This window comes from Muntiacus reevesi, chromosome 7 (assembly GCF_963930625.1).
Source record: "Muntiacus reevesi chromosome 7, mMunRee1.1, whole genome shotgun sequence".
Classification (NCBI taxonomy): domain Eukaryota; kingdom Metazoa; phylum Chordata; class Mammalia; order Artiodactyla; family Cervidae; genus Muntiacus; species Muntiacus reevesi.
In genome coordinates this window covers 20,610,237-20,622,645 of record NC_089255.1, presented here as the reverse complement: position 1 = coordinate 20,622,645, position 12,409 = coordinate 20,610,237, and the positions used below count along the sequence as shown (strand labels likewise).

Sequence of the window (12,409 nt, the reverse complement as noted above, 5' to 3'; positions counted from 1 at the left end):
TAACACCAAAAAAAAAAAAAGAGCAAAAGCATATCACAGAATAAAGGACTATCTGTTAAATTAAATAAGCTTAGCTTTATGAAACACGGTATTTTCATTTTTTTTTGCCTTGAACTAGGGAAAACTTAGCCTTGGATCTGCACAACTTCTCAGGCTGGCAATTGGAGGCCACAGGGTTAAACCAATTCAGATGCTGACACTGGGTCTGTCGGGGCCTTTCTTCAGTGTATCATAAGCGATCCAGATTTATTAATTCTCCCAGAAACCCAGGAGGGAGATCATTTCAGCCCACTTGGCAGAAGTGGAGGCTGAAGTCTTGGGCACAGAATTTATAGCTGGAGAGGACCTTATCTATCATCTATCCCAGCACCCTCAGCTTACAGATGGAGAGCCTGCCCTGTGACAGCAATAATTACTCTATGGTGGCAATAATTACTATGTGTTTAGTAGTTCAAAGTTTATAAAAATGCTTTTACATTCAACAAATATTTATTGAACTAGGATGGAGGCTAAGACCTGGGGACACAGTGATTATAGAGAACTTGAGTGCTCCTGAGTGCTCCGAATTTCCACCACTGGTTAGGGGACCCTCTAGACTCCTTGCTACCACTTAGGCCTAGAGAAGTTCTCTAGAGTGGAGGATATAAGAGATCCTGTCAGGTCAGGATCTTTAATTCTGCACACTGGTTACCCCTGGTGATCAGTCTGCCCTCCAGGCCTATGGGGATGGAGGAGAACTTGAGCCAGAGTGAAGGGCAGTGCGGGCTTAGCCCTGCTCCTCTATTAGGTGTCTCTCCTAGGCTCCTCCAGGCTCCCCTGAGACCCTCAGGAGGTGAGCTCCCTGGGGACCACGGGCCTCACCCCCGTGAGCAATCTCAAAACATCTGCTCTTCTCTGGGTTATCACAAACCTGGACCCAGACTTTCTTGGAAAACAAAACCCACCTTGAAGTTCTAGGAAGCAAAAGCAAACAGTTAAAGTCCCCTCTGTCCCAAGAACTGACGTGGGCAAGCAGATGTGTGAGAAGGAGCGGGAGGACAAGGAAGTCTACGAGCTCGCCGAGGTGGGGAGGGCCCTACAGGGAACCGGGACCGACGGCACCGTGCCCCCGCCCCCGCCCGGGGCTGGCCCGGGCGAGCAGTGGATCTAGGGGCGCGGCGGCCACAAACGGCAGGGGGCGCTCTCGGCCACGGCCGGCTCCCCTGGCCAAGGGCCCGCGCGGAGCGGGACGAGCAGTCCTGATCCAGGGCTTCCGGGGAGCGGGGTGCCGGGAGCCGGGAGCCAGGAGCGGGGAGCTGGGAGGGGAGCGGGCCGCCGAGTAGGCGGCGACTCACCCTTCGCCCTGCCCCACTGTCACCTCCGCTGGGCGGTGCAGAACCCTGAACCGGCCGGGGCCATGCTGAAGGTGGGACTGCCACTGGGTGCCCGTGCACGGTCCTGGAAGTCGGTCCGGATGGCAAGCTCCGGGGTGGCGCGCCGGAACCCGCTGGCGAATAAGGTGGCCCTAGTAACGGCCTCCACTGACGGGTGAGTGCCCAAGCCCGCGTCTCGGGGTCCCCCGTTGTGTGCAAACATGTACTACCCCCTGTCCTTGGCCTCCCGCGCCCTCTCTCCAGTCCTCCCGTGTGGCCAGAGTTGACCCTGGAAGAAAGGCACCACGTGGTTGGCCTGCAGCCCCCTCAGATTCCGCTCCCCCCACCTTTAGAGTTGCCAGCTCTCTAGTCATTGCTGCGTCGGCCGCTTTGCTGCTTCCCCTCACCCCGCCCCGTCTATCCTGTCTCCTGGGGTTCTGGGCCGCCCCAATCAACTGGCTCCACCTAGAGTCTGGGAAGACCGGAGGCCAGAAGTCCAGGACAGTCCAGATTCCAAACACCCTATGGACTGCCTACACCGACTGTGGAAATGTTCCAGACACCCCGCTGTGGCATCCCCAGGAGTCTCACAGAACTTTGCCCCTTCCCTAGAGGGGACGCAGGTCATGTGTCCAGATTCTTGTTTATTTCAGTATATTGTGGCCTCCCGTGCCCAGCCTGTTTCTTACCAACCCCTGTTTCTCATTCCCACAGACCCCTGCTACCTGCCAGCTCTTCACAAAACTAGAATATATATAAATGGGGAAGCCTAATGGCTAACAAGTGCAAAATGTGTAACCCTGGGGGCTTCCCTGGAGGTCCCTGGCTAAGACTCCATGCTCTCAATGCAGGAGGCCCAGGTTCAATCCCTGGTCAGGGAACTAGATCCCACATGGACCAACGAAGACCCATATAGCCAGATAGATTTTTTTTTTTTAACGTGTAACTCTTTCTCCTATGAACATAAAAAATTTATGTTTGTAACCAGACACCCCCAATTTCATATGTACCCCAAAACATAACTCAGTTCAGTTCTGATGCTGAGAAAGATTGAAGCCGGGAGGAGAAGGGGAAGACAGAGGATGAGGTGGTTGGATGGCATCACCGACTCAATGGACATGAGTTTGAGTAAACTCCAGGAGTTGGTGATGGACAGGAAGGCCTGGCGTGCTGCAGTCCATGGGGTCACAAAGAGTCAGACACGACTGAGCGACTGAACTGAACTGACTGAACCAGAAACCCCCAGTTTCATATATACCCCAAAACATGACTAACAATAGAATATTGAGATGATGTAGACTACTGTACTAAGGAAAGTATTTAGGGATAGAGGCTTTTCTGAGAGAGACTCTCCAATCATGGAAATCACTGCTGCTTGCTATACCCCTAACTCATTTCTCTCTCCCCTCAGTCCCTATAGGGTATGGAGCCTATGACCCATGGTGGATAACACCTGTGGATGGTGTTATCACTTCCTGGGAACCTAGACTGAGGGCCAAAACCATAATAAAAATATTAAACAGTGCCAAAAAGATGCTAAGCATGTCCCTCTGTATGGTAATGGCTGTGCCATTAATCCTAACACATGGAGGTCCTACAGAAAGAGCTGGCATTCAAAGCCCAGGCAGCCTGACTTAAGAGCCCATGCTCTCACCCTCTTCCTGTACCAGGCTTAAAAGTCCTTATCTCTCTCTGCCCACAGGATCGGTTTTGCCATTGCCCGGCGTCTGGCCCAGGATGGGGCCCATGTGGTAGTCAGCAGCCGGAAGCAGCAGAATGTGGACCAGGCAGTGGCAACGCTGCAAGGGGAGGGGCTGAGCGTGACAGGCACCGTGTGCCATGTAGGGAAGGCTGAGGACCGGGAGCGGCTGGTGGCCACGGTAAGCAGCAAGGATACGGGTCCAGAGCCATGAGATAGCAGATGGGAGGCACCCTGAGCTGGCTTTCCTGGACAACATGGGTGTAATCCAAACCAGCACTGTTAACTAAAATAAAATAGTGCATTCTGCATACCCACACCAGTCCACCAGCACATTTTTATGTGTGCCTTTCTGTTCTGTCTCCGAGAATCAGCCCATCTCAGTCAGAGAGCCAAAAAACACTCTACTGTTTCTAGCCTGCATTGTGCCTTGGGGCGCCCCAAAAACTCCAGCTGGTCCTGGCTCTCCAGTAGTTTCCAGTCTAATTGGGCAGATGAGAAGGGTAAATAGGCATTCCCACTATAAGCTAAGAAACAATCAATCCCCTGTTTTTTCAGTTTATAAAGTTGAGTGCCCAGGAACCTACAGGAGGCAGCCCATTATTTTTCAACCACCTACTATGTGCCATTCACTTTGTCTCGAGCCTTTCACAGGTTACCTCCAAACAACAACCCAAGCAAGGGCAGGACTATGCTCCCTGTTTAAAGAATGGTTCAGAAAGCTGGAACAACACCCCAGGTCCCACAACTAGTAAGGGAAGAGGTGTGAGCCAACCCAGACTTACCAGCTACCTGTGTGTTTATGTTAGTCACTCAGTCATGTCCAACTTTTATGATCCCATGGACTGTAGCCCACCAGACTCCTCCATCTGTGGAATTCTCCAGGTAAGAATACTGGAGTGCCTAGCCATTCCCTTCTCCAGGGGATTTTCCTGACCCAGAGATCTAACCCAGGTCTCCTGCATTGCAGGTAGATTCTTTACCATCTCAGCCACCAGGGAAACCAAGCTACCTCCAGACTACCAAGCATTTCCCTACCAGGTCAGGCCTTAGGTGCCCTCTTAGATTTTGGTCTCAAAGGAAGTGGCTAAGCCATGTTGGGAGTTGGTGGCACCAGTCTTGCAGGTGAACATCTTACAAAGGAGGCCACTCTTTCCTAGGCTCAGGGCACACCCTTCATTTCTTGAAGTGGCAGGAAAAATCTATCAAAGGATGGGAAGCCAAAGATACTGTGCTGACAAAATGAAAAGCAATGGAATTAATTTGGGAAATCTTAGACAAGGAGGGCATGAAACGATTGTAACAGTGGCATAGTAGACAGCATAGGTTATTCCATTTGTCAGGAGTTGTTTGGCAGATGCTCAAATGTGCATTGGAGAGAGTCAGTTGTGGGTCCAAGAAAGCCACCATGCCTGGCCACCTCTGCCATCTCTGCTGGACAGAACCTGAGACCTTGATCCTCAGGGTGGGAGCCAGCTGGGATCCTGGGCCAACTAGTGGCCATGTGAAATGTACATGGCCACTGAATGTCAAAATCCTGCTGGGAATGTAACTTCTGGACCCTCACCAGGTCCCCTTTGCCCATCTTGCAGCTCTGACCCAGAAGTGGGGTTTGAGCTAGACTTTGAGGAGTGGGTGGGAGTAGGCAGATGTCATAGGGCCAGGATCCCAAATGATCCTGCAAAATGAGCAGATAGCCAAGGAAGGGAGGGGGTGTGCTCTCTGTGAACCCACAGTGTGAGAGCACAGGCTGGGAGCCCTGGTAGGAAATGGGTCGGGTGGGAAGGGGCATGGAGGGACATGGGCCTCCATGGCCTCCCAAAGGAGTTTAGACATTCTTGGAGGAAATAAGCCACGTGAGATTTTGAGCAAGGTGGAAATAATTACTAAAGAACAATAATCTGGCACAGGCGATTCTGCGACAGTCCGCTGGCTCCCCACCCCTAACACATCTGCACTCCGCCCAGCACGCATCACTTTCTGATGCATCCTGCGTTTTCCTTGAGACTTACACAGAGCCGAGGCAGGTGACCTGGATGCCGAAATTTAGACAGTGCGGGAGAGTACTGATATAGGTTTTGCAAAGATTATGTGATCTTAAAATGTGTTAAATTTACGTGTTGACAGCCTAGGCATCCCCCTCAGCAGTGCGGAAGCAACTGAGCTTAGCACCTAGTTAGCAAGAATAATTAGTTAAAAACAGGAGTTAGCAGATGGTACACATTGTTAATAACACCCCTCTGTGTGCCAAATCGGGAAGCACAAAGTTGATTGAGGACCCATTTAGTGCTGCTTGCCCAAGGCATCAAAACTGCCAGGTCTGGGCAAATGTGAAGTCTGTTTGCCCAGTGGCAGAATGCTGGCAGAAAAACTGTTTGGCTATTCGTTACTCCAGTGCATGCCTTCACCACCTACTTACAGTTTATTAAGGAGGTTAAATGGTGGCTCTCTTGGTTTTCCCAGTTTAAATCTCAGTTTCTGCCTTGAATCTTCCATGCCTCCAGCCCCAAAAAATAAAAGCAGGAGGTGGGGGAGGGGAGAAAAAGGCATCATAACTGAGCATGGAACTGCTTTAAGCCCAGACCGGCGCCTCCTCCATCGTGGCCCTCCTGGATACTGGAGTGGGTTGCCATTTCCTTCTCCAGGGGATCTTCCCAACCCAGGGATCGAACCCGTGTCTCCTGTACTACAGGCAGATTCTTTACCAACTTAGCTACAAGGGAAGCCCAGCCAGTTTCATAGTGACCCCCAATTCACTTTTGGAGGACTCTTATGAATTAGCTCTGGGTTAGAGTCAATTCTGCCACCACTAACCCTTGTGCCCTGAACATATCACCTCTCCAAAGACTCAATGAGCAGAACTCCTGTTCTTAGCCGGTCCTGATATGTCATTCCTGAGCTATATGACTTGAGAAATTAACTTCCCTGAACCTCAGTTTTATCACCTTTACCATAAGGACATTGGGCGAGATGATCTCAAAGGCCCTCCCAGTGGCAACTTTCTGTGGGTCTATTTAAACTCATCTTTCCATTCAAGTACATGTGGACAGGCTGAGTTTGAGTAATGGTAACTCATTCAAGGGAAACTGGACAGTAAGCACTTGGAGAAATGGGGCTAGGATAAAAGAGGGAAGGTCTAGAAATGGATTTTGAGGTGAAAGCTGAGGCCATGAGAATAAAGGAGTTCCCAAATGGAAAGTCAAAAGAGAAAGAATCAGTGACAGCCTTAGAAGAAGTGGGAGCAGGAAGAAGAGATTGCAAAAGAAATGAGACAACCTTAAATGTTTTAGCGGTAGAGCTTGGGGATTCCATGGTGACTCAGTGGTAGAGAATCCGTCTGCCAGTGCAAGAGATGCAGGTTCAATCCCCTGGAGAAGGAAATGACAACCCGTTCCAGGATTCTTACCTGGGAAATCCCACGTACAGAGGAGTCTGGCAGGTTACAGTCCTCAGGATTATAACAGTTGGACACTATTTAGTGACTGAACAACCACAGCAGAGCTTGGGGTGCTTTTGAAGAGAAAATGTTTTAAGGAAAGCGTTCATTTTGACAACTGTCCTTAAGAAGGAACTCCTTACCAATATTGATAAATGCACCTCCCTTACTGTCCTGTATGAAGAGGCAAAAAGATAGGACACTAAAAGATGAACTCCCCAGGTTGGTAGGTGCCCAATATGCTACTGGAGATCAGTGGAGAAATAACTCCAGAAAGAATGAAGGGATGGAGCCAAAGCAAAAACAACACCCAGTTGTGGATGTGACTGGTGATAGAAGCAAGCTCCGATGCTGTAAAGAGCAATATTGCATAGGAACCTGGAGTTGGGAAAGATTGAATGCAGGAGGAGAAGGGGACAACAGAGGATGAGATGGTTAGATGGCATCACCGACTCAATGGACATGAGTTTGGGTAAACTCTGGGAGCTGGTGATGGACAGAGAGGCCTGGCATGCTGAGGTTCATGGGGTCGCAAAGAGTCGGACACGACTGAGCGGCTGAAATGAACTGAACTGAACTGAACTTACTGTCTTGTAACCCTAATTCAGATCTTCCTCCTCTCTAGGCTGTGAAGCTTCATGGCGGCGTGGATATCCTGATCTCCAATGCTGCCGTCAACCCTTTCTTTGGAAGCTTGATGGATGTCACTGAGGAGGTGTGGGACAAGGTAAGAAAGGATGAGAGTAGCAGGGGGTAGGCCTCAGAAGATGGCACACACCAGTCTGCTTTTAGAATGCACTTGTCAAGTGCAGTGTAAATGTGAGGAATCCTTGCAATTTGCCACACACCTGCAGTGCGCCTGGTAAGGGCACATGGAGGTGGGGGGCTGCCTTTGGCCCTGTCCTCTTTCATTTCTGCTTCTCCGCAATTTTGTTTTCATTGACTCCTTGCTAACTGTCTTCTGCTTCCCTCCCCCAGCTCTCTCCCCTCTACCACGGTGGGCTTATCCAAGCTCTTCTTCCTGGTTTATTTCCAGCAGGCATGGCAGCTAATATGCCAATAACTAATACAGTCAGACTTACACACCACCCTTCCCCCTCTCAGCTGCCAAAAACAAATGATTTTTCATTAGGTGGAAAACTTTAATAGCTGCTAGTTAAGTGAAATATCAATTCTAGTGAAATGAACTAAGTTGCCGCTTTATGACATACAGCCTTTGAAAAAGACTTGCACTCTTTCTTTTTTAACTCCAATGTCAAGAACATCTGAGATCCAGATGTCTGAATTCAAGGAACAGAATATTGGTTTTCATGTGACGGTGTATAATTACATTATATTTATAATGTATATCACATACCTACATTCTTTAATTATAAAGCCTTAATTGAAAGATTTGCCTTTGTTTACTAAGGTTAATACTCCCACATGATTTGGAAATGTTAAATTTTTTATGATCTCCCATGGCTTTGCCTTTTACCCTGATGTCATCAATAATTTCTCAACACTGAAGTTTAAGGATACTAAAATATTTTAGTTTGTTTATCAGTGTTCCACAGACATAGAGACCAAAGTGCCAAAATGGTCTTCAGCGAGTCAGTTCCTGATTGATATTCTTTAAAGCAGAGAAACATCTTTCATGAGCAGTCTGAATAGGGACCACATGAAAATCAGTTATAAACTGAGTAATTTTTCTTTCTAGTTGGCTTTTTTTTTTTTAATATCATAATACATCAAATCTAAATGCAGTGGTTGATCCTTGATTGAGCCCTGGACTTTTAAAATAAGGACATTTGGGGGACAACTGGGGAAGATTTTTTATGGACAGTATATTAAGTAAAATCATGATTATCAATGTTAAATTTCTTGAGTGTGATAATGAATGGTGATGTGTAAGAACATCGTATTATTTGGAAATAATGCTAAAGCATTTAGGGATGCAGTATTATAATGTCTGCAACTTACCTTCCAAGGGAAAGGAAAAAGCTGCATAAGCACACAGTTAGGGCAAATGGCACAAAATGTGAACAACTGGTGAATGTAGTTAAAGGATATCCAGATATTCCTTGTCCTTCTATTTCAACTTATCTGTAAGAGTGAAATTTTTCAAAATAAGCAGTTGCATGGGGAGAATGGGAGGGGACTATCCCAGCAGTGCCTGGAACAATGTAAACAAGGCTCATGAATTTGTTTTAAATTACAGATGTACAGTTTTGATTTTAGATTATGTCCCAGCTCCCCCAATAGTGCCTCCTCATGATCCCATTTGCCAATAAGTATCCAGCCAGACAGTCGATCCTGGAGGGCCAAGAGCATCTCCCTCCCTAACTCAGAAGCCAGAAAATTGCTGGAACAACCCCAAGTGCCTGAGGTCAGGCCACATTTTCCCTGAGAATCACGGCTCACTCTGGGGCAGGTCCAGGAAGCCAGCTCAATTCCCAGGCTCTCGCTAGTTGCAAGACAGTCCAGCTCAAGTCCAAGACAGCCTTGAGAGTTCAGATCCATTCTGGGTCAGATCAGACTTAGGAAACAAGATGAACCAGGCTCCGTTCTTTCTCACCCAAACCCCAATATGTGTCATTCTCTAGCTGTCATTCTCAAAGCTCCCTCTCTCTGGGCCATGGTGTCTTCACTTGTAAGCTCTGGGTAACTCATCTCTAGGACCTCTGCCAACCCTAACAAGCAGATCCTGGGGACCCCACTCTAACTCTCCATCACCCTGCCTTCTGCAGCCTTCTGAAGACCCCCCATGCTGTTACCCCTCTTCTTTCTATTGCAGATTCTGGACATTAACGTGAAGGCCACAGCCCTGCTGACAAAGGCAGTGGTGCCAGAAATGGCGAAACGAGGGTACAGGGAAGGAGGGGGGGCTGGGTGCGATGGGCCCCACGCAGGCCGAGGGCAGGGTGTCCATGGCAGCAGGGCCATTCTGTTCTTTTTTCAGAGGCGGCTCAATAGTAATCGTGTCCTCCGTCGCAGCCTACAGCCCATTTCCTGTAAGAACCCCCTTCTCTGCTACTTTTATCCTTTCCTCCATCCTGTACCTTCCGTTCCTCCAGTCACCCTAGGAAATGTGTGTCCCCTTTTGGAATCACACCACCTTCCAGCGAAATAGAGGCCTTGCCTCCACAAATACTAACCTAGGGGCGGTTTTGCCATAAGACAGTTTTCTAACTGGGACCCTCTTTAACAAGAGTTGCCCATTCTATATTATGTTAAGAACCAAGAATGAGCTGGAGTTGAAGAGACTAACCCATTCTCTCCTTGCCCCAGAGCCTGGGTCCTTACAACGTTTCTAAAACAGCTTTGCTGGGCCTCACTAAGAACCTGGCCATTGAACTGGCCCAGTGGAATGTTCGGGTGAACTGCCTGGCGCCTGGACTCATCAAGACTAGCTTCAGCCGTGTGGTGAGGAAGGGGACTCATGCATCCCACTGGGACTCTAAAGGGTATCTTCTCAATGGAGAAGCCCAGCTCCTGGGTCCTGAGCTCCCAAGCACTTCCACCCCCGCCCTGGGTTTTTCCACACTCCCCCTCCACACCAGCCATGTGTCCAGACCAGATCCCCACACTATCCTTTCCTAAGGTGCACAGTGAGACTGAGGAATTCAGATTCCACTCAGGCCATTTCCTATTTCCTTAAGTGGATGAGACCTGGAGCAACCCACCAAGATGCCTCCTTAGGACCTGAAGAGAACAGAGCAGAAGAGGCCAGTGGGTGGTGACTGGGAGCTGGGAAGGACTAGGAAATGAAGGGGGCACCTCTCCATCCTTCCTCTCAATAGATGGGAGGGCGGGCAGTTTGTCCTTTCACTGTCCCTCACAGGAAGAGATTTTCCTTTTTCTTGCAGTTGTGGGAGGATCAGGCAAGAGAGGAGAGCATAAAAGCAGCCATGCAGATCAAAAGGTAAGGCTGTCACAGGGGAGGATGAGGAGGGATAAAGATGGAAAGGTCTGGTCCCTCGAAGCCCATAGCTTGCCGTCTCTCCGTCCCGCAGACAACACAGCCATCCATTCCTTACTTCAAACACACAGACTTCACAAGTTTGTGAACAGAGCGTCACTACAGTGGTGTGTGCAGGGAGTCTGCCTCCTTGCAAAAAACCAAACACAGAGGCATCCAGGTTTAGCAGAGCAGAGCCCTGGGGGAGGCCCTGACTCCTCTCTCCACCTGGGTCTTTGCCTCCACCTCTGAGTGTCCCTAAGGATCAGGGACCAAAACCAAAATCAAAGCATGCTTTTTTAGTTTCCCTTGAATAAAAAGAGTCATGTTTCCAAAGTTCAGGTTGATGATCCTACAATTCAAATAAAAGGATCCTACAATTCAAATAAAAGTCTCCAGGCTTCCCTTGTCTAAGAAAACTAGCCTCTTCCCCCAAAAGGTCAGGCATCTTCATCTGGCTCCCTGTCCTCTAAGTTCTCTGCCTCTTTCCAGTCTGGCTTCCGGGAGCTCTCTTGTCTTTAGCTCCTCCACCTTGTCCCCTCAAGGACATGTACCAGCAATGCCTCCTTGAGGAGGAAGATGCTCTCAAGTGCTCCCAAAGCCATTCTCATGTCAGGCATGAGCTGCAGGCCTAGTCCACAACTCATTGATCAGTCAGGGCATTGGCATCCTTGAGCCACAGTGAATGATCTGGCCCTGTGCTTTTCAGTCTTGGATGCACATTAGAATCAGCTGAGTAGTTGTGAAAACACAGATGCTCAAGCCTCACTCCCAGAGATTCTCTGTTAATTGGTCCAAGGCAGAACCTAGGCATCTTTAGTAGGGGAAGGGGAGGGAGGGAGAAGTTGAGCCTCTCAGATGACAACAGTGTGTAGCTAGGATGGAGAACCACTAATCCAGTCCTTCTAGGTTTGAAGTACCCACTCCACCCACCTCTAGAGCATTCTATGGCAGTTAGATTAAAGTGTTCCCTAACTATGCAATCACTGATACAAACACTGAGAATTAGCACAATCTCACAAAATGACTTTGAGACAAAAATAGATTCCTGAAAAATTTGTCTGTGAATTGAAGCTGTACAAATGGAATCATTTTAAACAAATCATTTACTGTCTCACAGACTTTCTGATGTTGAATAGTATGCACACATGTGAAACAAATTCTTTGAAGAATGAAATAGCCAGTTTATCTATATAACTGGATTTTGGTGTCCTGAGTTCTCTAAAAAACAAAGTATTTCTATATTATATGAATATAATGTATAGTGGTTTTTGCAGAGTGCAGTATTAATGCTTCTATTGAATTATAACGGCTTATGATAATGGTAGCCCTATTTTATGGACAATTCACTGGGTCCTGAAAAATTGCCTGATACTTTAGCAAATTCCATTCCCTGATTTTTACTCCCTTCCTTTTTCCCTGCTTCCCAGGATAGGCAAGCCAGAGGACTGTGCCGGCATTGTGTCTTTCCTATGCTCTGAAGACGCCAACTACATCACTGGGGAGACAGTGGTGGTGGGTGGAGGGGTCCCATCTCACCTCTAAGGACGTGGAGAGCATCCACCAGGGCAGAGATTGGGCTCCAACTCCAGAGTCCTGTTCCCGAATCCATCAACTGGCCTTTCCCACCTCTGCCTAGCATACTGCTAACCTTACACCATAACACCCCCCTGCCACACACACACACAAATCAATTCTGCCCCATAAAAAGCTCCAGCATTCTCTGCTATCAAGGTGTAGTCTTAGGAGGATTCCTGCTGTTGCTGTAGCGTTGGACAAAGACGTCCCTTGGGAGAACAGGGCAGGCCTGCTGAGAGGGCTTAGTCTACTGTGGTAAAGACCAACTAGTATTTTTTTCTGGGCATCAGGGAAATTTGAGGGAGATGGGACAGAAGGAACTTGGAGTGGAAGGAACTGAGTTGGAAATTAACAACTCGCAAATGAGGTGCAAATAAAACGCAGATGATCACGACGCTTTGAGT

General features: G+C 48.4%; 1 protein-coding gene across 1 annotated transcript; it reads left to right on the top strand.

Annotated features, from left to right (window-relative positions):
• The first annotated feature begins 1,227 nt into the window (after positions 1-1,227).
• Positions 1,228-12,399, top strand: LOC136171725 (dehydrogenase/reductase SDR family member 4). The gene is made up of 8 exons (XM_065940636.1): positions 1,228-1,527; positions 3,055-3,232; positions 7,113-7,214; positions 9,264-9,334; positions 9,429-9,480; positions 9,758-9,892; positions 10,336-10,391; positions 11,858-12,399. The coding sequence occupies exons 1-8, from the start codon at positions 1,397-1,399 to the stop codon at positions 11,970-11,972; spliced, it is 840 nt and encodes a 279-aa protein (XP_065796708.1). The 5' UTR covers positions 1,228-1,396; the 3' UTR covers positions 11,973-12,399.
• The last annotated feature ends 10 nt before the right edge of the window (positions 12,400-12,409 follow it).

Bases quoted from the DNA above. Each gene is read 5' to 3' on its own strand.
- LOC136171725 (XM_065940636.1), top strand. From the start codon at position 1,397: ATGCTGAAGGTGGGACTGCCACTGGGTGCCCGTGCACGGTCCTGGAAG. The intron at 7,215-9,263 runs GTAAGAAAGGAT...TTTCTATTGCAG, and splicing joins CTGAGGAGGTGTGGGACAAG to ATTCTGGACATTAACGTGAA. The intron at 10,392-11,857 runs GTAAGGCTGTCA...CCTGCTTCCCAG, and splicing joins GCAGCCATGCAGATCAAAAG to GATAGGCAAGCCAGAGGACT.